We start from the raw sequence: 25,939 nt of genomic DNA on the forward strand, positions 1-25,939 counted from the left end.
CTGTTCATGTGAAACCAGAGATTATGCTCCAGTTGAAAAATGCTTTAACCTCTTCTGTTCCAGAATGGTTTAACTTGCCATCTGATAATCCCTGGGCACAGAAGGAATGCACATGCATGCTGAAGACATAAAGGCCCTCTCAATTGATCACAGAAGTCTTGTTCCACCATGGAAAGTGAAGGAGAGAGGAAACATGTGGCATATTTTTCAGAGGCAACGTTGGAGGTCTTAAGCTTACTAAGAATACAAGCCTGTCTTCGCTTAGAAAAGCAACACTACTGCATCACTCAAGGAAAGAGGGTCAGCTTGGAAATAACTGACAAGAGTAAATGCGTGACTTCCTAAAGATCATTCACACTTTAATTCTGTAATAATGGACAGGCAATTAAGAGCATTTAAAATGTCTATTCAACTGCCATTTCAATCTATAGCTAATCATGCGTGAATTTATTTCCTGCTCCCAATTTCTCATGAGGTAAAGTAATGTTAGAAATTGACTGGGAAATATTTTGTGTTCCAATTTGAGATGTAATCCTTCTGGAGCCCAAAGAACTGAGCCAAGTAAAGATGAAACATCAAATAATTTTCCAAAAATGTGATTGTGAAATCAAGTAATCACTGTAGCCATGAAGAACTTTTAAGTAATATTTAGTAATTTTGCCTGTCTAAACCTTATAGAAAGAAGCCTAAGGCTCGTCTGACCGGTGGGGTCCACCACAACTCCTGGGGGTACCTCATTACAGTGTACCGCTCATGACCAAAGTGTGATTTGTAAGTTTACCATTGGATAATTGACTTTAAACAAATGTCGCTAAAACTGCGAGCATTGCAGTCAGCGTCATGAACTGTGTCAGAAAAACACATTGCTTAACATGCTAACTATGCTAGTTTACTAATGTTGCTAAAAGTGCTAGCATTGCGATCAGCATCATCAACTCTCTCAGAAAAACACATTGCTTAAGATGCTAACTATGCTAACTATACTAGCTATGCTAGTACAGTTAGCACCTCTACAACCAAAGGTGGTTGTAGACTTAAGCTTGCGGCATGTGTGTAAAATTTCGTTAAAATCGCTCGAAAAAAAAATTCATTTTCTAATATTGTGTATCGTCGCGAAATTGTAGATTTCAAAATGGCTGCCAAACCGTAGATCGTGTCGCCATCCCGCAATATTTCAAAACTGTATATATATCTGTTGCATTAGCCGATTCTTAAAAAAATGTCTGAATATTTTTTTTAGCTGTCAGCACATTTTTTGCAACGTTTTTTGTTTACCACGCCCACATTCCTTTACCGATCTTGTCGTATGTTGTATTGTTTTGTTCAGCGTGGACCAAGAAATCGCATATTCATTTTTTTTACGACGTTCCAATAAAAAAATGTGCGAGCTAGCTAAGATTGCAACAGTTGCAAATTCGCCACGCGCACGTCGTTAAAAATCTACAACATGTAATTGCAACATGGAGACGATTGATAATAATCCCTAGGACAAGTTTTAGATTGTATCTGGTACTAAAGGTGCTTTAGGGCTCATAACTGTATTTTGAAAAAAAAAATTGTGGTCCCATAAGCAATTTTCAGCCCATACATTTTTTTTACGGGATCACTCGCAGTGATGTCATCGTCTTGGGGGTGACGTTCTCTATTCCAAAAATTCATTTTCAATTTATCCTAGGTGTGTGCCATTAAAGTCAGCTTCATAAAAGTCCTTCATCATAAAAAATGCCAGAAGAACATGTTAAAACACCAGAAATAAAAGTGGGTCTTTAAAAACGCTACCTATCAGTCACAACTCAGGGTCTAGTTGCCCATAATGTCTTCGTGGTGGTGGGTTGTCACGTGACTTTGCTTGATATAAACACAGTGTCACATGACTTTGTGCTGCTTTTCCAACATGACGCTGATATATCAGCTCATCGTGGCTGCTCTGGTATTAACCCTAGGCGAGGTTCTAAGTTTTCCTCTCGGCTTGGAGAAAAGGGACAGCGTTGCCTGCGGATACCAGGTCGTCTTCCGACTCAGGGGGCTTTTTAAACGGGCTTGGGTTCATGTTCCAGTTGTCAGTGTTAGCTAAGCTAACAGCACTTCCGCGTTGTTTTGGTTTTGTTTTAGAACGTAACGGAGCTTCTCATGTTAATAAAAATTGTGTCTTTTCCCCCTTAAGCTGTGCCTGTACTAGTTCTGCCCTGTCTGTTAGAGTGTTGTAAAAAACAATGGGGGGGAAACATTTATGTTCGTGTATTTGTTTAATTGCAGTCATGTCACCCCACCGTGCCCGGCATGCTGAACGTCCACCTGGTGCCCCACACACACGACGATGTGGGCTGGCTGAAGACTGTGGACCAGTACTTCTATGGAGGTAAAAAATGGATTTCCGCCTTTTATGGAAAAAAGAAAGGGGGGAATGGCACTGACATTTGTAATCAAAAATATTTTAATTAAGTTAGTCTCTTAAATCCAATTTCTGTTCTGTTTTGTAGAACTGCTCACTGAAAGTTTAACCCTTGTGCACTTTACTATTGGGAGTTGGGTCATCTAGACCCACTAGACAGTTCTCTGAACCATTTTTCTCAATGATTTGTGATCTTCACTGGTGTCCATGGATTACATGAAATCTTTCCACCTTTATCCACCTTTGTCATGGTAGGGAGAACACGTCAGATCTTCTAATATAGCACAAGGGTTAAAGCAACTTTGAACTTTTTTGTCTTAATCCAAAATCTATAGTGTGAGATTCTATAATTTCTAAACATATTTTTTAACTTCTGAAGCACCTTGTGACTTCTCTTCTGTGAGCGGTGCTATATAACAAAAATGTGCTAGCATCAGTTATTCAGCGTAGTTATGCCAGCAGTAAGGTTATCACAATTTTTAGGGTGATGTAACAACATCAGTACCTAAAGCCACACATGATCAGAGATTCAGGATCCTGATGGGTGTACCTGATGAACCATGTAGAGGATCCACTGCAAAGCTCTTACCGGCTATGACAAGAACTATCAACTATTAAAAGTAATTTTGTCCGTGGTCAACATATGCCTTAGTCACAACTGTGCCTATGGGGGATACTGGGTGTCTGCAAGTGAAAAATGGGCAAATCTTTAAGGGACCCACAGATCCTAGGCTGCCCAATGAGCCCGTAGAGCCAAAATGTTCATGCACGTATTTTTATATGGTCATGCAAATATCAAAGTTTAATTCACTTCTGGGAATTAAACTGGATGTCATCAATACATCACTACCAAATCTGACTCCATGATTTGTGAAAGTTCAACCTGGTTTAACTTTCATGGCGTGTTCAATGTAGAAACCACCTGATTTTCAATTCTGTAAGTAGTGTAGAGTAAGCAAAAGAGAAAAAAAAGACAGCATCTTTGTGATCAACCAAAAAAAAAAAATAGATAAGATAATAATAATCTGTATGGATGTTACTCTAGCCGTAAAAAAACACACAACAAAATTCAATCAGAAGGCAGATTTTATAATCCAATAGTCAGAAATATGTCTCAAGGCAGAGTTTTGCTTTCTAAATAAATCATTTTACTTTCACTTATTAAAACCTGAAATTTGACAGAATCTTAAATGATTAGCCAATAGTTTGAGGAATGAGCCTACACTTTCTTCCTGAAATAAATTTATTTAGAGAATCTTAACTTTAAGAACGTATCTTAAATATTGATAATTGATCATTTCTTTGAACAATGCTTTGCAGATGTGCTTAACTGCTGCTTTGGAATTTTTAAAATCTGGTGTCTTCTAAATGTCTAGCAATACTTAAGTCCACAGTCCAGACAAATAGTCAGTGGGTTGTTTTTAAACTCCAATCATTGAAGATTTCCAAGAACAGATTATTCTTCTCCTTGTGGAAGAAAGGTTTTTATTGAGTTTTCCCTGTTGGGACCTCTGCTGATTGATTCTTTTCTTAAAAACACTGCATCAAAAATGTGCAGATGTGCAGTTTTGTCCTGATAACATGTCGCTCTGTTTTGCACTATTCTTGCTGAAGGTTTGTGGTCAAGTCAGCCGATTAGTTTACAAGGCTGTTGTTCTGCTGACTAGAGCGTCACAGCTCATACATGACTTTTTTAATATGTTCTCTCCGGTCTTGTCAGCTTTTTCTAGTAATAAAAAAAAACAGGAACGTCAAGTTTCCAGGCCTTGATGTTGTTGTTTTGTCCTCCAGTTAGTTTGATTCAACTGTTGCAGAATTAGCTGCTCGTACAACCAAACATATTTTTGAAAAATATTTTCATTTTTGAAAAATTATTTTCGTTTTTGAAGAAATACAAAGCACAAAAAGTATTTTTTACTACTAAATTAAAACCAAAAGATGTCAACGTTTGTGATACACTGTAAATGATTAAGGCTGTGTTGAGTATCCAACAACACAGAGGTGATATGTTTCAGAAAAAACGAGAACAGCCTTCTCTCGCTATATCGCTGTTCACTTTTAGCCTTCACACTTTCTCACAGATTTTTTTTCTGCAAAGTTATACAACATCCGGAGCGGCTGTTCTCTTCTGTGCTGTATCTTCTGTACAGAGACGCTGCACATGCAGAGCTTGTTGTAAATACTCATCGTATTTTTTCTACAACAATAATTTTGGAAGGTCATCTTCAATTTTTTTGCAGTTTTTTGATCAAATGTTTGAAGCAACTAATGAATATGAAAATGATCAAAAATGTTCAATAGTGCTGAAGATACTAAGGCTACAATCACCAAACCTTTTCACATAGTTAATTATCACTTATTTTTAGTATCTATTTAATTTTTTTCTAGCTGAAGAAATGATGAAGTGTGAAATGGCAAAAGAAGCTCAATAAAATAAAAACCGTAGAAAACCTGTTTATTAAATATATTAATTTTTACACACGTTGCAAAAGTATTGGATCGGGACTTGGTATTAGCAGATACTCAAAATCAAATGACTGAATTGAATCAGGGCCAAAAAAAATCTTGTTTGGACATCTATACTTCAAAGTACAGTGTTGGTGGAGGTACCAATTTTCAAAAGTCCTTTTCATAGATGGAAAAAAATGAGAGTGCAGTTCAGTTTACTAAAATAAGTTCTGAAAAAGCAAATACTATTGTTATAAACATAGTTGACTATTTGAATTATATATATATATATATATAATATATATATATATATATATATATATATAACTGTAGAGAACATTTTCAGGATTAGTTGTAAAATCATAAAAATGACCTACATTAACATGGACAGTGCAAAGGTATTCACCCCCCTTGAACTTTTTAAATTTTTCCACATTTCTGGCTGTAAACATAAAGATATAAAACTGTAATTTTTGTGAAGAATTGACTACAAGTGGGACACGATCATGAAGTGGAACGAAATTTATTGGATATTTTAAACTTGTTTAAGAAATAAAAAACTGAAATATTGAGCGTGTAAAATTATTCAGCCCCCTTGAGTTGATACTTTGGAGTGCCACCCTTTGCTGTGATTACAGCTGTAATGGGGTATGTTTCCATCAGTTTTGACTGCATTTTTGCCCATTCCTCCTTGCAAAACAACTCGAGGTCAGTGAGGTTGGATGGAGAGTGTCTGTGAACAGCAGTTTTCAGTTCTTTCCACAGATTCTTGATTGGATTCAGGTCTGGACTTTGACTTGGCCATTCTAACACCTGGATATGTTTATTTTTGAAGCATTCCATTGGAGATTTTGCTTTGCTTTATGTTTTGGATCATTGTCTCAGGTCTTTTGCAGACTCCATCAGGTTTTCTTCCAGAATGGTGCTGTAGGTGGCTCAATTCATCTTCCTATCAATTCTAACCATCCTCCCTGTCCCTGCTGAAGAAACGTAGGCCCAAACCATGATGCTGCCACCACCATGTTTGACAGTGGGGATGGTGTGTTCAGGGTGATGAGCTGTGTTGCTTTTACACCAAACATAATGTTTAGCATTGTTGCCAAAAAGTTCGATTTTGGTTTCATCTGACAAGAGCACCTTCTTCCACGTTTGGTTTGCCTTCCAGGTCCCTTGTGGCAAACTTTAAACGACACTTTTTATGGATATCTTTAAGAAATGGCTTTCTTATTTCCTATCTTCCATAAAGGCAAGATTCATGCGGTATTCGACTGATTGTTGTCCCATGGACAGACTCTCCCACCTCAGCTGTAGACCTCTGCAGTTCATCCAGAGTAATCATGGGCCTCTTGGCTGCATCTTTGATCAGTCTTCTCTTTGTTTAAGCTGAAAGTTTAGACGGATGCCCGGGTCTTTGTAGATTTGCAGTGGTCTGATACTCCTTCCATTTTCATATTAATTCTGGCACAGTGCTCCTTGGGATGTTTAAAGCTTGGGAAATCTTTTTGTATCTAAATCTGGCTTTAAACCTCTCCACAACAGAATCTCTGTCCTGTCTGGTGTGTTCCTTGTTTTTCATGATGCTCTCTGCCCTTTAAACGGACCTCTGAGACTATCACAGAGCAGGTGCATTTATACGGAGACTAGACTACATGCAGGTGGATTCTATTTATCATCATTAGTCATTTAGGTCAACATCGAATCATTAAGAGATCCTCACTGAACATCTGGAGAGTTTGCTGCACTGAAAGCAAAGGGGCTGAATAATTTTGCACGCCCAATATTTCAGTTTTTTATTTGTCAAAAAAGTTTGAAATATCTAATAAATATCGTTCCACTTCATGATTGTGTCCCACTTGTTGATTCTTTACAAAAAATAACAGTTTTACATCTTTGTTTGAAGCCTGAAATGTGGCAAAAGGTTGAAAAGTTCAAGGGGGGCAAATACTTTCGTAAGGCACTGTATTTCATTTAGCTAATTCTAAACTCCTGTTCTAAACAAAGGTATGAATAATGCTGTTAAAATACATCTTATTTTAATTTTAATACATCCAGTAAAAAGGTATACATATATCAACCATTCAAGTATAAATATCAACCATTTTACACCAGAGTTTTAGCTCTTTCTTTGGATTCTGAGCATCTTTGTGCTGATATGTAACCTTTTATAAAAGTGTAAAACAGCTGACTCTGTTGTGGATTTGTGCAAAGCTGCATAAAAATTGGCGTAAAAAGCCAAAGGTTTTTGGCATAAAAAAAGCATATTGTTTAGTTGTCGCCAAAAACGTCTCTGTTTATTAAAGGGTTAAATGGGAAGAGTCGTGGTTTGACCTTTGAATTGTCGAATTTGATTCATGAATTGAATCGCCACCTAGGTAATGATCCACAACTTGGGGTGTAAGTATTCATTTTTGTTGTCGATTCAATTTGCTTACAATTTTGGTTTATTTTGAACGGTCTGATTCGATTCACTGACATAATATCGATCCAGAACATCTTTAGCCGAAATTACAACCAGTGTCACTTAGAGATAAATACATGGGTACTAACCAGTGCAGGCGACGTTTTCCAGGCTCCCTGTAAAGTGGCGCAAAACAATATTTAGTCAGCCGCCAATTCCACGTAAAAAGAGCGACCTGTAATTTTCATCATAGGTATACCTCAACTATGAGAAACAAAATGACAAAAGAAAATCCAGAAAACATAGTCTGATTTTTAAAGTATATAATTATAAAATATGTTGGAAAATAAGTATTTGGTCAGTAACAAAAGTTCAAATCAATACTTTGTTTTATACACGTTATATATACTGTTATATATACTTTGTCATATATATTGCCAACTTTGTTGGCAATGACGGCAGTCAAATGTTTTTTGTAAATCTTCACAAGATTTTGGTGGTATTTTGGCCCATTTCTCCATGCTGATCTCCTCTAGAGCAGTGATGTTTTGGGACTGTTGCTTGGCAACACAGACTTTCAACTCCCTGCAAAGATTCTCTATGAGGTTGAGATCTGGAGACTCCAGGACCTTGAAATCATTCTTACGAAGCCACTACTTCACTACCTGGGCACTAAATCGATGAGAAACCCAGCCACGTTTCATCTTCAATGCCCTTGCTGATGGAAAGACATTTCACTCAAAATCTGAGGATAAATGGCTCCATTCATTCTTTCCTTTACACCAATCAGTCGTCCTGGTCTCTTTGCTAAAAAACAGCCCCAAAGCATGATGTTTCCACCCCCATGCTGTACAGTAGGTGTGGTGTAATTTAGATGCAAATTGGCATCCAAACAAAAGAAGTAGAATTCTTACTAAAATGTTCTATTTTGGTTTCATCTGACCATAGGACATTCTCCCAATCCTCTTCTGGATCGTCCAAATGCTCTCTAGCAAACTTTAGACGGGCCTGAAAATGTACTGCCTTTAGGGGACAGACACTTAGCGCTGCAGGGTTTGAGTCCCTGACGGCATAGTAATGATGGTAGCCTTTGTTACTTTGGTCCCAGCTCTTCAGGTCATTCAGTGTAACTGTTTGAGGCTGTGGACAGGTATCTTTTCTGTACTGTATGTTTTGCAAGATAATCAAGCAGAAAAATATCTATATATATGTACAAACAAGCAAGAATTAATGGCAAATCCATTTACATTTTGGGTTCATAAAGTTCAGGCAACTGTTTTTCCCCGCCAAATCAAAATAATGCAAAAGAAACATTATTAGAAGATTATACCACACTGTATAGTCACATGCCTTTGCAAAATTCAAAGTGTTTCCACGCAGTGGACTGTAATGAGGGTTTGATCAGGTTTCGATACCATCACAAGTGTGTCGTCCGCTGTGACGACACTTGGTCATTTTTATGTTATAGTAAAGTAAACCTACCATGTATCACTCCCAATTGTATTTTTTTTAAGATCAATTTGATTATCAATTTATTTAACTTTGAGATTTTTTTTTTTTAATGATATAGGTTCATTAGATTTGATTCTGTCTCAGACAGATCCGTCAGGTTGATTCGTAGGAATGGAAATCTATTCATTGATTAATCATTACATCCCTATCCACAACCCAGTAAATGATCACTTGCTTTTATCCTTCTTGAATTTGTGTGCACCGGCAGACCGAAATGACATCCAGCACGCTGGTGTTCAGTACATACTGGACTCTGTGGTGGACCAGCTCCTGAAGAATCCAGACAGGAGGTTCATCTACGTGGAGACAGCTTTTTTCTACCGCTGGTGGAAGCAGCAGAGCTCCAGCATGCAGCAGACAGTCAAACAGCTGGTCAATGAAGGTATGTGAAGCTCTTTGGTGCGTTGAGCAGCTTCAGCTCGTTCTGACCACACATTCTGTCCTCCAGGCCGACTGGAGTTTGTGAACGGTGGCTGGTGCATGAGTGACGAGGCCGCCACCCACTACAGCGCCGTCATTGACCAGATGACCCTGGGTTTGAGGTTCCTTAACGAGACGTTTGGAGCTTGTGGTCGACCCCGGGTTGCTTGGCACATTGACCCTTTTGGCCACGCTCGTGAACACGCCTCCCTGTTTTCACAAGTATTCAGCTTTCTCAAAACCTCTATCGAGTTATTCAAAAGTCAAACTGGAACATGGACATTTGAATTTAATTAACAAATATTATAGTGTCAAATATAATACTTCATACACTTAAGTCTGTACATTGGTCTGTTCTGTTAATAAAGCAGTTAGAGCAGGGCTGAATGTGGTTAAAAAAAAAAAAGGGAAAACCGCTGCCTCCCAGGACTGGGACTTTTGAAAACTTTTACATGTATGTAGATCTGCAACCATAAGGCTTAAAGGTCTATGGACTCAATAACTGCAGTTCCCCATAATTTACAGTCATGTAGAACAGGAAGTGTTGTTTTTAAACATGGAACTGCTAAATTTAAAGACGCATACTAGTTTATTATTGAATTAGAAAGCATAAGTGTTGTTTTTTTGTTGCTGTAAATGTCTCATAGAAAACTAAAAAACTTACTGAGGAAAGGTCACCACAGTACAGACAGGAAAAGGGGTCAGTTCTATACTTTTGACCTGATAGAAGTCACTATGATAAAATTACTAGGTCACCTTGAATTTTTAAGAGTATTTATTTTTTACACATTTTACTTAAAAACTTGATAAACTTTTTTCACTTGAAATTGTTCCAATTAAAAAATGTCACAACTTGGGTGAGCAGATGAGTTAAATCTGGGCACTTTAAAGTACTGACTGGGAGTTGGAGCAGTTTAGTCTAATTGGTGCCAATTATGACTTCATATTTATAATCTATGTAATTTTCAAAACTGAGGCATTAGGGCTGTGGATTGTTACTTAGGTGACGATACGGTTCTTAAAACACTGTAAATGATTCACGGATCAAACCACTTTACCCAATGCCACACTCAAAAACCTTTTTGTCAACTTTCTTGTAAACTTCAGCAGTACACAAAACATAAACGTTGCTTTGAATCAATTAACAACAAATTCCTCATAATGTTACTATTCCATATTGACAAGGAATCCGCAATCTTGGATGTCACAAATATTCATACTCAATATTTTGGGAACAGATTGGAAATATTCTGGTGCTCGGACACTTGTTGCCGCCCTTTGATGGATCCACAGACTATTTTGGACATTAAAAAAACAACGTATGTCTGGTTTCGGTAACGTCAGCCATTTTTGTTGCTGCAGATGGGATACGACGGCTTCTTCTTCGGCCGTTTGGATTACCAGGATCGAGATTCCAGAAGGTCAAAAAAGGAGCAGGAGCTGCTGTGGAGAGCCTCTGACAGTCTCCCAGCACCAATGGCGGATCTCTTCACTGGTGACAAGACTTGTGTGTTAAGCCTTTTAGGGAACCTGACACTTTAAAGTAACTTCTTTACCTTTGCCGTCCTCTCTTACAGGAATCCTTCCCAACGGCTACAACCCTCCTACAGGTTTCTGCTGGGACCAACTCTGCAACGACCCCCCCATCAGAGATGACCCAGAACTGGAAGACTATAATGTCGATGATGTGGTGCAGCGTTTTCTTCAGATTGCCAACAAGCAGGTGAAAAAAACACTTTGGTTTTTCTTAGACTTTAGACTTTTATATATTCACAAAAATTTTTGTTATAGTGAGAAAATGCAGCTTCAAACCCTGGTAGAATATGAGAGCTCAGGAAGAAAAATAAAAGCACAAACATCCCTTCTTGTTTTTCTGTAAAAAAAAAAAAAAGAAATTAGAAAACAATGCTTACACATGAAGCTTTGCTTTAAAATGTAAATGTGCTCCTGTCGCAGAACACAGCACACTATGGGGGCAAATCAGAATCTGCTTAAAGTGAATAAATAAAAAAATGATACATTAAAAAAAAAGCATCTAAAAAAAAGAAAACCACTTTTAAACTTAAAAGTCCACATTTTAAAAGTAAGAAAAATACGGAAAATTACGGAGCCCGTGTCCTGACATGATGAAATAAAAAATATCTCGTTTCCACAAACTAATATCTCGTTCCCACCCATAAATTCATTAGTACGAACGAAATAATTTTTCACATCATAAGTCATTCATAAACACTGATACGCTCTCTGTCCTGCCGCAAAAGCCGCTTTCAGCAGTAACTTTCATTTCTCTGTGACCCACATTCGTTCAAGAAAGGAAAAATAAAAACAAGAATGATCAAATTATTATTGTCTCAATAAAAATAAGAAAAATATTATTATTAAAAATTTATATTTTATTAAAATACTCTTTAGCAGTCGCTTTACATCTGAAGGCTAGTAGGCTACATGCTAACTAGCCTATCATTTGTCCTGTTATTTGAATGCATCACAGTTACAGGACCACGGTGATTGGTCGAAATGCATTATGGGATCTGTGTGATGCATGGTGGGATACGTAGCATGTAGCCTACTAACCTTGTAAATTGACTGCTAAAGAGTATGTTAATACAAGGCAAGTCCTGAATATTATTATTCCTAATCGACCCTAAAGTAAAATATCCGCTGGCTGTCCAGCTACCGGCCAGCCAGCCGCCCGAATGCCTGAATGACAAGCAAAAGAGCGGGCCGGAGCTCGTAGCACATAGCTCATTCCTCGAGCGAGATTTTTCCGGGGAATCGCTTCGGTATGGGAAAGCAGCAAGCTTGAGCATCCTATACATTATGATATTTTTCTTATTTTCATCAACAATAATAAATCAATCATTCTTGTTTTTATTTTTCCCCTCTTGAACGAATGTGGGTCACAGAGACAGTGCTGCAGAAAGCGGCTTTTGCGGCAGGACGTAGACCGTACCGGGGTGTGAATGAATGCAGACATGGAGACATGATTACCGATGCTTTTGTGCTTTTTAAAATAAATAGATTTGATCTCTAAACATCCTGTGTCTTCCATGCAATGTAATGAGAGACACACAGACAGAAATGTGAACGTATCTGCTGTAAATCCAAGTATCGCTAACATCCGTGTTCATTCATGAATGACTAATCATGTGATTAGTCATTCATGAACTCTTTCGAGGAAACAAAATATTATTTCGAGGGAAAGGAAAGTTATTTTGCGAGAACGGAAGATTATTTTGTGGGAACGAGATATTTTTTATTTTATCCATATCAGGACACGGGCTTCGTAGAAAAATGTAAATTTAAAAAAAAGTCTTAAACTTGAAATACTGAAATTTTATTTAAAAAATAAAAAAGCTATAAACATAAAACTCTTATCAGATACAATCAACAGATGCTGTTAGGTATTTTTAACTTTTTTTTGGGGCCCTCGCCCATGTAAAATTTGACCCGGCAACAAAAACGAAAAGTCTGAATTGAAACTGTAAACTGAGGTTTTTTAATAAATATATTTATTCTATATTTTTTGTTTTCAATATTTGTTTTAAGTTTAACCCTTGTGCTATCTTAGATGACCCCACCCTTACATTGATGTGTTCTCCCTACCATGACAAAGGTGGATAAAGGTGGTAACATTTCATGTAATCCATGGACACCAGTGAAGATCACAAATCATTGAAGAAAAAAGATTCAGCGCACTGTCTGGTGGGTCTAGATGACCCAACTCCCAATGTTAATGTGCCTAGGATAGCACAAGGGTTACAGGGCCCATTGTATGCTATTCTTAAGCTTTTTTTGGTAAACTATATTCATGCATATAATAATATATTACCTTTGGCACACAAAAGAACACTTTTTTTTAATTAAATAGTCATTATTTGTTTTTTCCTACCTGGAAGTAAGACACCTCGGTCTCTGAGGCGCCAGCTTTCGCTCCGAATGGGTGCCGCCCATTTCAAGACGCCAATCTATAGTCTGCCTCTGCAGCATGGCTGCGTCATTCCCATGAAAACAAACATCCAAATTTGGATCAAATGCCGCTTTGTACAAAATTACACTACACTCGAAAGTTCCAATAATGTATTTTAAATGATATAGGCTCTTTTTTTTGAAAACATTTTTTTTTTCATTTTCAAATTGTCAATATTTCTGTCAGGTTTAAAAGGTAGAAAAAACTGTCGTCACATTTTTTTTTTAATTTACAAAATCAGTAAAAATGCTCCAAACTTACCACTTTAACATTGTACTGTTGTATGGAGGACCCAGGTAAGGACACTTTTTACTCCATTTACTGTAACATGCTATGTATTTTAAAAGGAAAGGCATTGTTGGAGTGGATGAATCAAATACAAAGTTATAGTGTCCGAATCAATGTGGTGCTCTTGTTTTTGGACTGAAGAACTACATTTATATATCTCTGACTCACATAGATACAGTTCTACTCCAATCATCTTTTGATCTATTATAAAAGTGGTCACAGTGGTCTTTTGATTATAATTATGCTGTTTTTAGCCCAAATAAAAAAAACTGTCATTTTCTAGGACAGTTTCTGAGGAGGGGAAGTTATTCCTTCAAAATTTGCCTCTGAGTTGTAAATGTCCTCCATAATCAGATGGATGCTTCAACAACATGTTACAAACACCCCAAAACACAATTTTCTTTGTAATGGGTCTTTAAACTGTATATCTCAAGTTTTCAATATTGCATCATGTACATCATGAGTCAATGGGGCCACAACACAGATAAAAAATTGGCCTCACTCTAGTCTGTCATGCTTATTGCGGTTTTTTCAGCATTGGCAGATTCTCTGTGAACGTTTCCTTTTTGTTAACGGGACTTCTCTCTTCTCTAAGGCTGAGGTGTATAAGACCAATCACATCATCATGACCATGGGCTCAGACTTCCAGTATGAAAATGCCAATCTGTGGTACAAGAACCTGGACAAACTCCTCCTCCATGTCAACTCCCAGCAGGCGAAGGGCAGCAAAGTGAATGTACTGTACTCCACTCCGTCCTGCTACCTGCAGGAGCTGCATCGAGCCAACCGCACTTGGTAGGGTGACTCATCTGCATGAAGAAGCAGACGCTGTAAACTGGCGACCACTTTCTGTCCTTTGACCTGAGACGTTTCCTCCTCTGTGCAGGCCCTTGAAGATGGACGATTTCTTCCCATATGCAGACGACGCTCATAATTTCTGGACAGGCTATTTCACAAGCCGCCCCGCGCTCAAGCGTTATGAGAGGATCAGCAACAGCAACCTGCAGGTGCTTTGAGCTTTAATGACAGTTTGGCTTAGTTTTTACAACAACCTGCTGACAAAGGCAGAAATCTTCTTAAGCAGCAAATTGAAATTAATTGAAAAGATTTATTTATCACCCAGCCAAACTCCAGCATGATCGTTATTTAAAAATAAATAGATAAAGCATTGTGTCAATAAATGTATTAATCAGTGGAAGTGGGTGGACGGTTATCTCATTAACTAATTGTTCAGTTCAAGCCACGGACCAGTTTAATGTTAGACAATATTTTAATATTTTCCCGGATCGGGTCTTCCAGTTTTTTTATAGCTTTCAAGAGTAAAGTTCATTTTCGTCCTCTGTAAAGTATCTGTAGCTAGTTTAAACTTTATTTGCAGCAGATTTCGTGTAGGAAGCATTAAAATGTGATAACAGATTTTCCCTAAACCCACAACTGTCAAAGTTATGACCTCAAGTATTTAAGAATAAGGTTTGGATTTGACTGTTCATTCATTTTCTTTCACTGTTTAACAGACGTGTAACCAGCTTGAAGTCCTTGGAGGGGCAGCGTCCAGGAAGGGTCCTTTTGGAGAAGGAGACAGCCAGACTTTGAGTGAGAGATTGTTCTAACTTCCTGAACACTGCTGATGTGATTTTCAGCATTTTGTGTAAAGCATCCTGTAGGACAACGTCTGACCACAGGGTGGCGCGTTTTCAGATGCATAGCTGGTCTGATGCTGTTCATTCTCATTCTGAAAATCCTAGCTCCTCTCTGTTCACTGCACATTCTTTATGGAAACGGATGTTTTAGCTGAGTTTTTAAGAATTCTTCTCCACATGTAGGAAAGGCGAACAGCATTTACCTTGGAGTGGAGCAGGGAGGCATTTATTATATCAGCTGAGACCTGACTGTGAAAATTGTTCCCACGATCTCCCAGTCTCGAGATGGAGACTTTACCATTAGAGTGGTGGTACATATGTAGTGAAGTATGCTGCTTTGGAACAATGATAATATGTCGGTTGTGAGTTTGATCAACTGCTGCTGATCCACACATTTTAAGGACAGTCTGGCCTTAAAGTCCTGGCAACAATCTTTCCCTCTCAAGCTACGTTAACGATGAATGCCATTTATGTGTCATCTTTACCTTCAATAATATAAGTGCAAGCAGGTTTTTTTGTTTAGTTCATGAGGTTGTGATGGTGGTCTGCAATTAACAAAATTACCGTACTTCTTCTGAAATTCTTGCTCTCTCTGTAGGGAAGGCGATGGCGGTGGCCCAGCACCATGACGCAGTGTCAGGAACAGCAAAGCAACACGTCACTAACGACTATGCCAGGAAGCTGGCTGACGGCTGGCAGCGCTGTCAGGTATTTCCCGTCTCAGGTGTTTAACACTGTGTCTTCTGCTTATGTTTATTTAATGCAACACCTGTTCATTGGTCCTTTTGGTTTGAATGCTCTACCAGGTGCTGGTCAGTAACAGTCTGGCCTCTCTCAGTGGCTCCTCTGCTCCACGAATCTACTGTGACCTCCTGAACGTTAGCGTTTGTCCTCTGACTGAGTCCAGCAAGAAGGTGCTCCAGAATCACACTATTGCTTTTGAGGGTCCACATAGAGTGATGCTTAACCTTCATGCGGATGTCCGCAATCCTCTTCTCTGCAGTTCTCCGTCACCGTGTACAACCCTCTGGCTCGGCCGGTCGTTTGGCCCGTCAGGCTTCCAGTTTACGGATCGGCTTACCTCATAAAAGATCCTAAAGGGAACTCCGTTGACTCTCAGGTCTGTACTTTCTGTCTTTGTACAACCAAAAAACAAAAGCCTGGATGCCAGATTACTGAGAAACTCCTGTGACTGCAGTCCTGCAGGAAGTGTCTGTGTTTTTGCTTTAAGCCTTATGTAGTTTTAACATTCTGTTTACTCCCCTTGACCTATGATTCAAAAATGATCCATCCAACCTAACACCCCCCCCCTCAAAAAAAAGTAGCTTAATTGAATAGAAAATCTCAACTCTATTGTGCAAGATGAACCATTGCCTTACATATGAATTAAACACAATTACATTCTTTTAATCATTTTATATTTTTTAGGAAGTGAAGTATAAAAGTACTTTTCACATAACACAACAAAACAAAAAAAGAATTGCTTTGGTTCAAGTTGGAAAAGGTTAGGTTAAGTTTTTGTTTCTACAACTAAACATGGTAATGGGTCACTTTTTACCTGCAAGAAAACACAAGGGTTAAAATTTTCTGTCAAACCATTGTTTAAAATATGCCTCATGTCTGGACTTGTGTTGAAGGTGCTTTCCGTGTCCAAAGCTACACGGGAGGTGAGGAGGAATCGAGGCCATGCTGCCAATGAGCTGGTGTTCCAGGTCCAAGCTCCACCTCTGGGCTACACCACTTACTCGGTGTCTAGTCTGCAGGGCAGGCCTTCATCAGCAGCCTCCCCAAAGAGAGGTGCCCCCACATCCATCCAGAACAAGGTTGTTACCCAGTTTTATTAAAAGTTCCTTTGGGTGTTTTCTCATTTTGGAGGATACAAGATTCTTTTAATTAAAAATCATTTAAAAAATCCGGGTTTCCCTTTGTTTGTGTTTTGCTTGTTTGTGTGTTGCAGTTCCTGCAGGTGAACTTTGACCCAGACACTGGCCTCATCAGTGGCCTTAGCAACCTGGAAACCAAACAGAGCATCAATCTGACTCAGAACTTCTACTGGTTAGTGGTTCACAAAGAAAGGCTCTGCTTTTTAGCTCAATTCTGCACACTTGCATATGATTGGTCCGTGTGCTTAGGTACAACGCCAGTGACGGTAAAAACTCTGAGAGCAAGCAGCCGTCTGGGGCCTACATCTTCAGGCCCAACTCTACCGTACCTTTCGTCATCAGTCGTGTAGCACAGACTGAGACCATTCAGGTAGAGGGCAAGCTCAGTTGCTCTTCTTGACCCTTTGTGCTTTCATCTTTCACATTTTCCTTCTGCATTCCTCTGGAACCGCAGACCTCGGTGGTGCAGGAGGTGAGGCAGTGGTTTTCCCCCTGGGTGTCTCAGGTGGTTCGTCTCTATGCCGACAGCAGAGCTCTTGAGCTGGAGTGGACAGTCGGACCTTTGCCGGTGAGGTGAGGGGGAGCTTTTATATCGCCTCAAAAGATGTTCATCTTTGATGTTTTTAACGTGGCATCTTTGTCTGTCAGTGACGGCCTGGGGAAGGAGGTGATCACCCGTCTGGATAGCAGCATCAAAACCTCTGAAATGTTTTACACCGACTCAAATGGCAGAGAAATCCTGCAGAGGAGGTGGGCTGTTGAACTTCTCTTTACGCCATTTTAAAGTCAGATTAGTATTTCCGCAAAGTGATTATCATCAAAAGCTCACCATTTTCATTCATAGCTAAATATTGTCTTAAACTTTATGCCACATTCACACTGGCCTTGGTAACGCACATTGAAGCGACCACTTTCATTGAAAAATCTATAGAAATATGTATAAATGTTTTGATAAATTTTGCATTTACTGAGGTTTTTTAGGCTAATTTGGAATTATGCTAATATTTTAGCAATGTGCGAACTTTTCTGGCTAATTTCAACCATTTCAAGTCTCTTAGTAACTTCAGTAGTAAATTTCTTCAGCATCTACAGCGACCATTTACATTAGCATTATCCCAGGTAATGCAACTGTTCTAATTTACCTTTAAAACTGTTTTTGTAGCAATGCTTTACACCTTTTTTGTATAACACCAGCTTCTTCTTTTTTAAAAATATGTTTTCAATTTATTTCACAATAATTTTTATTATGGACCTGAAGCTATTCAAAAACAGAATCCCCAAATTGACATTTTACTGCAAATGTACAAATATTGAGAACAACTTTTTTTCTGCGTTATAGCAAAAATCAAAAGTGAATGCAATAAAAATGCACAAATCCCCGTAGAACATCGAAAACGCACACAAGGTCAAACTTTGTAAAAAAAAATGTCTTTAAAAAACTCAGTCTTCGCCTGCACTTTGCTGTCCTCTTTCTTTTCACTACATGAACACCTTGTTGCGCCTACATGAACTGATATGCAACAATTTAGCTTTATTCTCAAATCTATCTAAAGTTGATACGTTATAGAAATATATCTGGATTTCTACATGACATGTTGTGTTAAAGGGCCTATATCAGGGGTCGGCAACCTTTTTTACTCAAAGAGCCATTTGGGACCGCCCCTAATAAAAAAGAAAGCACTCAGAGCCACAACCCGTTTTGACATCATTATATATATTATGCATGTATATATTATTCAAAGGTGCTCATTACGTCAATCGCGATCGATCTTCAATGACATGAGTGTAGATCGCGGGCCAGAAAAGATTTTAAAAAATATTACTTCTTTAAAATCCACCAGCCAATCAAAATCCTCACTGAGAAGTAAGGGACTTGATTGACATGTAGATTGGCCAATCGGACATCGTCTGAAGCATACGTCGCTGCAAATGCACATTGTGTTCTTTAAAGGATGATACCGCGGCCGCGTTGGGAGGAGTTACTGGTTCTGGTCTGATCGCTGCATGGAGCGATGTGTTTATCAATGCATGGTAGACACTGAGAATGTGGAGAGATCAGGTTTATTGTTTTGAAGAGTTCTGCATGGCAATCATGTTTCCATGTTTGAGTTCATAAAATCATCCCAGAGAAAGTCTCTGCTTCAACTCCCGCAGGGAAAGCTGCGTCTCAATCTGACGCCCGTGTTTGCATCTCTCTGACAGAGTTTGAAGCCAAAGCCCCTCCTCCGCCTCTCCACCTGCTTTTCCTCTCTACCTGTTCACCTGTTCACATCCTCTGCAGCTGAGAGTTGGTTTCCCCCGCGCTCCCGGTGTGTCCTACGGTAGTCAGGGCGCTCCAGCGCAGCACAAGGATGAAAGAGCCGGACGCAGGTTATAGCGGGGATAGAGCGGGTTAAGCAAATGAATGAAAGAAGGCGCTCCGCTGAAGAAATATTCAATATTGTACACATTTTATTATTAGTCTGAACTTTCTTTTATTTAGAAAAATCTTTTATTTTATCAGTCCAGTACGGAAAAAAAACATCAACAAAAGCTGTGCTGGGCGGTTTTTGGCTGGGTCTGGCGGTTTTCAGATGACTTTTGGGCTGGAAAACTGTGACTCTATCTGGCAACGCTGGCGCGAACTCTCAGTCTGTCATCAGTCTCTGCCCCGCGGTACGTCAAGTTCCCGGCAGAAGATCGGAGTGTTTATTGAAGCAGCCCCGCGTGCCTCTCCCTGTTATCAGCTCTGCAGGTCTCGCCCGATAAATACGAGCTCATGACGAAGCTGTTTTTTACGTGGCACTCGCTTCGTGCGGAGCCAGCAGCGCCTTTGAAATGCCATGAAAAATGAAAAAACTAAAATAAAATTTAATTATTATAAAATACTAATTATTTTCCAAAGTCACAGGGAGCCACAAGAGATGGATGAAAGAGCCACATGTGGCTCCGAAACCATGGGTTGCCGACCCCTGGCCTATATCATGCTTTTCCTAAGCCTTTTTATAGTAAACTATATCCATATATACTGTACATGATGATCTATTTCCTTTGGCACGCTAAAGAACAATTTTTTTATGAAATATCAGTTATTTTCACAGCAATTTCCTACCCATAAGTAAGACAACTCGATCTCAGAGGCGCCGACTTTTGATCCTTGTGGGGGCTGCCCATTTCATGACGTCATGCTAGACCTCAGAACATTCTGATATTCATTGTTTATTAACGACTCCACATTCTGCTGGCTCACGTATGCGCACACTTGCATAAATGCACAGGAAAAACTGAAAAATTACGCAGCGCTTTCTCACCAATATTACAAGGATATGATCAGTGTTTTTTCCTGTTTGAATTCTTTGGTTCCTATTGGCTCATTATCAACTACTTCAGTGGCACAAACGAGGACAGCAGGGTCTTCTGCAGCCTGTAAAGTTAAAGGAAACATTAGGCTCATTTTCGGACATTTAAATTTGAAGGACATTGTTAGTTACACGTCATAACTCTTATGTTTTGTATTAAACCCCAAATTCTAACCTCTTGAGACCCGAGCTGCACGGTGGTGCAGTGGTTAGCGCTCTTGCTTCACAGCAAGAAGGCCCCTTGGGCCCTCAGTCCCGACCGGGGGACCTGAAACAGAAAACCATTGGGGGACCTTTCTTTGTGGAGTTTGAATGTTCTCCCTGTGATGAATGAATGAGTTTGATGTGCGTTTTTTTATTTTTTATTTTTTTTAATTTCGTAGGCACAGGGCCCAAGTAATCAAAATGAACTACAGTGGTAATAAAACCCACAATGTGACGTCCTTGTATGTGGACGCCAGGTCTCGAGAGGTCAAAGCTAAAAGCCTTTATGAAACATTCATGTTATATTTTGAATAAAAACTTTTAATGGCAGGTTGTTGTCATTCCTACACCACTGGAAACAGTGATGTGGTTGACAAACACACCGCTGCGTTCGACAACTTGTAAGGGTTCAGCTTCCTTCCGACTTTTGCCTTTTTTTCTAACAGGAAAGACTTCAGGCCAACTTGGCAGTTGAAGCAGTCTGAGCCCATTGCTGGAAACTACTATCCCATCAACACTCGAGCTTTTATTAAGGTGTGATTGCTTTTTCCTAATAAACAGTCGTGTAGGTTTTCACTCAGCTTAACTTGTTTATTAAGACAACAATCCTTGTTTTCTTTGTGTCTCCAGGATGATGTGGACCAGCTCACTGTGGTAACTGATCGCTCTCAGGGAGGAGGCAGCATCCAAAATGGTTCTCTGGAGATCATGGTAAGACTCAAAGGTGGTTCCTTTGGAAGAAACCTTTTAACTATGGAACTTTAGCTCTGATGTTTACATTCTTTTGACTATCAGAATTCTTCAACCGTTTACGCAATTAACGAAAATCAGCTGATTCTGTCGCAGACAGAAGAGCATGTAGGCAACGCTGGCGACATCTCCAGTGTTCAAAGGTTAACCCTTGTGCTATCCTAGGCACTTTGACATTGGGAGTTGGGTCATCTAGACCCACTAGACAGTGCACTGAACCTTTTTTCTTCAATGAGTTGTGATCTTCACTGGTGTCCATGGATTACATGAAATCCTCTCCACCTTTGTCATGGTAGGGAGAACACATCAATGTAATTGTGGAGTCATCTAAGATAGCACAAGGGTTAAACAGATTTTGAACGCTTGTCAAAGTTGATTACAGATCGCATAAAAACTAGCAACAAGAAATTAAGCAAACGCATTTGTTGCTGCCTGGTGAAAAATCCAAATTAAAAGTTGTGCTGTTTTTTTGGGGGGCAGTACACAACAGTACATTAGCCTGATGGCTCCAGCGTCCTTCAGCAGTTCATCGCATTTTGATCTGAAATTTTAGAAATACCTTCTTCTATTTCTTCAAACTGTGGGGAAGACAAAGTATTTGGTAGCATCAGATTCTCCAAAAAAGCAGCTATAGTGTGTTCAAAGCCAAAGACGACTACTGGAAACCATTGCAATGTGTCCTTAGTTGGTGATGACAGAGGTCCAAGTATTAAGGTGAACATTTGTTATTGAACAAATCCTTATTTTCTGAACCATTATACATCTAAATTCTTTAAAAAAAAAAAGATAATTTTTTTAAATTCTCTGTCTCACAGTTGAAATGCATCTATGATGAACATTACAGACCTCGTCATCTTTTTAAATGGGATGACTTGTGGAATCTGTGACTGACAGATACTTTTTGCCCCACCGTAACTTTAATACTGCAGAAATCTAAAACGTTCTAAAACTAACACTGCCAAAATGAGGAACAGCCAATCCATGGACACCAGTGAAGATCCCAAATCATTGAAGAAAAACGGTTCAGAGCACTGTCTAGTGGGTCTAGATGACCCAACTCCCAATGTTAGTGCCTAGGATAGCACAAGGGTTACGGTGGAATAAACCACTGATGCAGTAGTGAATGGAAAGCTGCATCACTGCCAGCATACAAAAAAAACATGAAGCCCCTTTTGATGTTTGAGAGCTGGAGGCCATTCCTCATGGTTTCATATGGATTTTCCCGCCTTTCCTCTGCAGCTCCATCGCCGGCTGCTGTACGATGATTATCGTGGAGTCGGAGAGCCTCTCAATGAGGTCTCCAACATCTTCCCTGAAGGTCTGGTGGTCCGTGGACGCTTCATGCTCTCTCTTGATCGCCCTGACAGTGCAGCAGATATTTACCGCCCCCTGGGGCAGGAGGAAGTACTGCAGCCTCTGCTTTCATTCACTGACGGAGATCTGAATGGAAACACTCAGCTGGAGGTGGGTGTGTTTGTGTGAGGACTTCAGAAAATCTTTACAGATGCAGATTTATGTTTACATTCAAAGTGCAATGCCACTGATGTCCTCTAGAATCTGAACCATATTTGAAAACAAAAATCCCACTTCATCACTGACATACGAGAAGTACTAAAAGAAAAGTGCTTTTTTTCTGTAAACTCTTTCCACTTAGTTTACAGGGCTCAAAGCTGCACTGCCCCCTGCTGTCCATCTCCTGACACTGAGTCAGTGGGACGCTGACTCTGTGCTGCTGAGGCTGGAGCATCAGTTCCAAATCTCGGAAAGCAAACTAAACTCTCAGCCAGTCACTGTCAACCTCCAGGTGGGGCAACATGATACACCTTCTGCTGAATGAAATGATGACCTGAAACATTAATCGTATGTTCACCCTGTCTGTGCAGAAGCTGTTTTCCACTCTAAATGTTCTTGGTATCTCTGAGCTAAACCTGTCAGCCAATCAGTGGAAGGATGAAATGACACGCCTGAGCTGGACCCCTGAGAAAGGTGTGGAACAGATTAAATGAAGACGTTGCTGCCATCAATTTTGGTCCAAAGGGAACCAAATTTGTCCTTGCAGAACAGACTTTTATTTTGATAAGTTCTTAAAATTACATGAACAATTGAAGTATGCATTTCTCTTTAGATGTTTTACTGTGATTTCCTCTACTGTTTGCGTTTCAGAAGAGAAGCCGTACCTGAAGATCTTGGAGGACCCTTCTGCATGGGAGGTGACCCTAAGACCTATGGAAATCCGAACTTTCTTAGTCAGGGTCAGCTTTAAATGAGCCAAACTAGGGTGGCCCAGAAACGGTCAGCTGCTTGAGAAGAGGAAATGTGCAAAGAGACAATTTAAAGAAAAAAATTGTACAAGTAAATATTTTAAATCCCAATTTTAAACGTATGATTTTAATCGATTTTACATTGATTCAAACTTTTCACTTCCTCTCATGGAGAAAGCGAAAAGAAGAAGAAAAAAGTGGGCAATGCTAAAAATTCTCAGGATTTTATACCCCGTTTGTCTACTTTAAGCAACAGTAACTTGATTTTTAGTGCGAGCATCCATGTCTCATATCACTGGAGAAAATGTTCTTGATTATAATTGTTTTGATTTACTGATCATGTTTATGTGAAGCTCTGCACAGCAGCTAATGAACATTATGTAATGAGCAAATTCTCTGGAGCAGTCTCTTTTAACCCTTGTTCTATCTTAGATGACCCCACCCTTACATTGACGTGTTCTCCCTACCATGACAAAGGTAGATAAAGGTGGAAAGATTTCATGTAATCCATGGACACCAGTGAAGATCACAAATCATTGAAGAAAAAAGGTTCAGAGCACTGTCTAGTGGGTCTAGATGACCCAATTCCCAATGTTAAAGTGCCTTACCCCCATATAGCTATTGGATGCAAATATATGTCGAACTACTTCAGACAAAATTACCTCAATTTAGCATCTATGTAACCCTTGTGCTATCCTAGGCACTTTAACATTGGAAGTTGGGTCATCTAGACCCACTAGACAGTGCCCTGAACCTTTTTTCTTCAATGATGTGTGATCTTCACTGGTGTCCATGGATTACAAGAAATCTTTCCACCTTTATCCACCTTTGTCATGGTAGGGAGAACACGTCAATGTAAGGGTGGGGTCATCTAAGATAGCACAAGGGTTAAAGGCAAAAACTTTCATAGCTGGAAAAATATTCAGGTGGCAAAGGGTCATGACAGTAGTTGAATATCACTGGGTTTTGCCCATTTTAAATCGGGTGTCATTACTGTGACATCTGAAAAAAGTCAGTAGGGAAATTTAGCCTACTTGAGTCTTTTCTTAAACTCATAGTAAGGAGGAATAAAACTCAACATATATGTGCCAACAACAGAAACTTTTATCTTCCTGCATTTTAATAAATGCTAAACATTTATACTCTGGTATTTTGCACTTTTATACATTAAGGACACAAGGTAAAAAAAAAATTAAGATTGTTTGATCTGTGCCAACGTGATCTAATTTTTGTATTATGTTTTCTTTATCAATAAAAATTGTCGGATTTGAAAGCAGCAAAGAATTTTTTTTTCCTCCATTCAATGATTTGTAAATCAAATGCAGGAATACAATAGTTGACTTGTTTCTATAGTAAACAAAAGAATAACACACCCATACTATGTTTTTAAATAGGGAAAAAGCTTTATGATTTGGCGTCATCAATGCAGTTTAAGAGTCACATGACCACAGCCACAACTCCAGACCTGCTGTTTCCAACAAAAATATGAAGTCTTGGTTGACTTTAAAAATGAAATCCAAACAAAGAAAACTGCTCTGCCTTCAAAGCAAATATGTGGAGTAGCAGATTCTGGACATTCAAACTAAGGAAAGCAAAAGGATTTATAAACAAAGGAAGTATCATTCAGTTTTGTCTTCACTCGTCTCCATTTCTTCATGTGCGTAGCAGCACTGGTCTCCATGATCACACGTTCCCTAAAGGGAAAAAAAAGTATGACAATCAGAAAGTTGCTGATCTTTACGTAGTCACTAAGTAGAATAAGAGTAAAAAGATCAGAAACTTTTAGTATATTGAAATCTAAGATATTTTTCACACTTCAAATGTTTATATATGAACTTATTGTTGATTTGCTGAGTTAGTTTCCAAACTGAATTTAAAAGAAATAAAAATTAGTGTTTAAAATCCAGCAATGCTATAAATCCGTTATCCCTCACCTTTTTTAGGCCACGCACTGCTTTCATGTCTGACAATATTTTCAGGGACCAGACTGAACAGAGCCAAAGTTGGCGTTTTTACTTTTGTTTGGTTTTTTTAAGCTTCCTGTTACCGAAAAAGCTATTTTTCAATGAAAGAAAGAGGATACAAGTTGTTTCTGATTTGTAAACGTGTAATAAAGGCGACATTGCAGGGCCATATTCATAGAATAAAGGTTCAAATGATCTTTACTCTTGATTCACTGTATTTCTTTTGAACACAGGAGTCATTTCTGTGCTAAAGTTTCTTACAGGGGCCAATATGATTTAGTTTAGTGGTAGAAAAATTCTTAAATGTCCTCTTGACAAGTTTCCACAAACCAGCAACTTTATTTTATTGAATCTTTCTTCTCAGTAAAATACCTGCAGCTGGTTTACACTTTCTTTTTTAATCCAGGTTTGGTGTTGGACCCATAAAAATGGGTGTATTGGCTAAAAATCTGACGCCAACTTTAGCCTCAT

At 39.0% G+C, this 25,939-nt stretch overlaps 2 protein-coding genes across 3 annotated transcripts in view; one reads left to right on the plus strand and one right to left on the minus strand.

The window, feature by feature from the left end:
- Positions 1-1,862: 1,862 nt before the first annotated feature.
- Positions 1,863-23,683, plus strand: man2b1 (mannosidase alpha class 2B member 1). Its single transcript, XM_004084213.4, has 23 exons — positions 1,863-2,005; positions 2,257-2,359; positions 8,959-9,132; positions 9,199-9,392; positions 10,533-10,665; positions 10,748-10,893; positions 14,024-14,223; positions 14,315-14,435; positions 14,943-15,021; positions 15,667-15,776; positions 15,875-15,982; positions 16,072-16,188; positions 16,706-16,891; positions 17,026-17,123; positions 17,201-17,321; positions 17,406-17,524; positions 17,600-17,701; positions 20,940-21,027; positions 21,124-21,204; positions 22,483-22,707; positions 22,898-23,047; positions 23,127-23,229; positions 23,407-23,683. The coding sequence occupies exons 1-23, from the start codon at positions 1,871-1,873 to the stop codon at positions 23,508-23,510; spliced, it is 2,997 nt and encodes a 998-aa protein (XP_004084261.3). The 5' UTR covers positions 1,863-1,870; the 3' UTR covers positions 23,511-23,683.
- A 1,020-nt stretch (positions 23,684-24,703) lies between these two features.
- trmt1 (tRNA methyltransferase 1) overlaps positions 24,704-25,939 on the minus strand; it is a 28,262-nt gene continuing 27,026 nt past the window's right edge. Inside the window, exon 16 of one of the 2 annotated variants that reach the window (XM_004084214.4) lies at positions 24,704-25,198. In XM_004084214.4, the coding sequence (XP_004084262.1) occupies positions 25,124-25,198 (75 nt within the window). In that variant the 3' untranslated portion in view covers positions 24,704-25,123. The remainder of the gene's footprint in view (positions 25,199-25,939) is intronic. The other variant, XM_011492386.3, reaches the window with a different exon arrangement.

Source organism: Oryzias latipes, chromosome 1, assembly GCF_002234675.1.
Source record: "Oryzias latipes chromosome 1, ASM223467v1".
NCBI classification, from domain to species: Eukaryota; Metazoa; Chordata; class Actinopteri; order Beloniformes; family Adrianichthyidae; genus Oryzias; species Oryzias latipes.

Excerpts from the sequence above, each read along its gene's own strand:
- man2b1 (XM_004084213.4), top strand. The coding sequence starts at position 1,871 with ATGACTTTGTGCTGCTTTTCCAACATGACGCTGATATATCAGCTCATC. Across the intron at positions 17,702-20,939 it reads AGAGAAATCCTGCAGAGGAG|GAAAGACTTCAGGCCAACTT; the intron begins GTGGGCTGTTGA and ends TTTTTCTAACAG. Across the intron at positions 23,230-23,406 it reads GAGCTGGACCCCTGAGAAAG|AAGAGAAGCCGTACCTGAAG; the intron begins GTGTGGAACAGA and ends TTTGCGTTTCAG.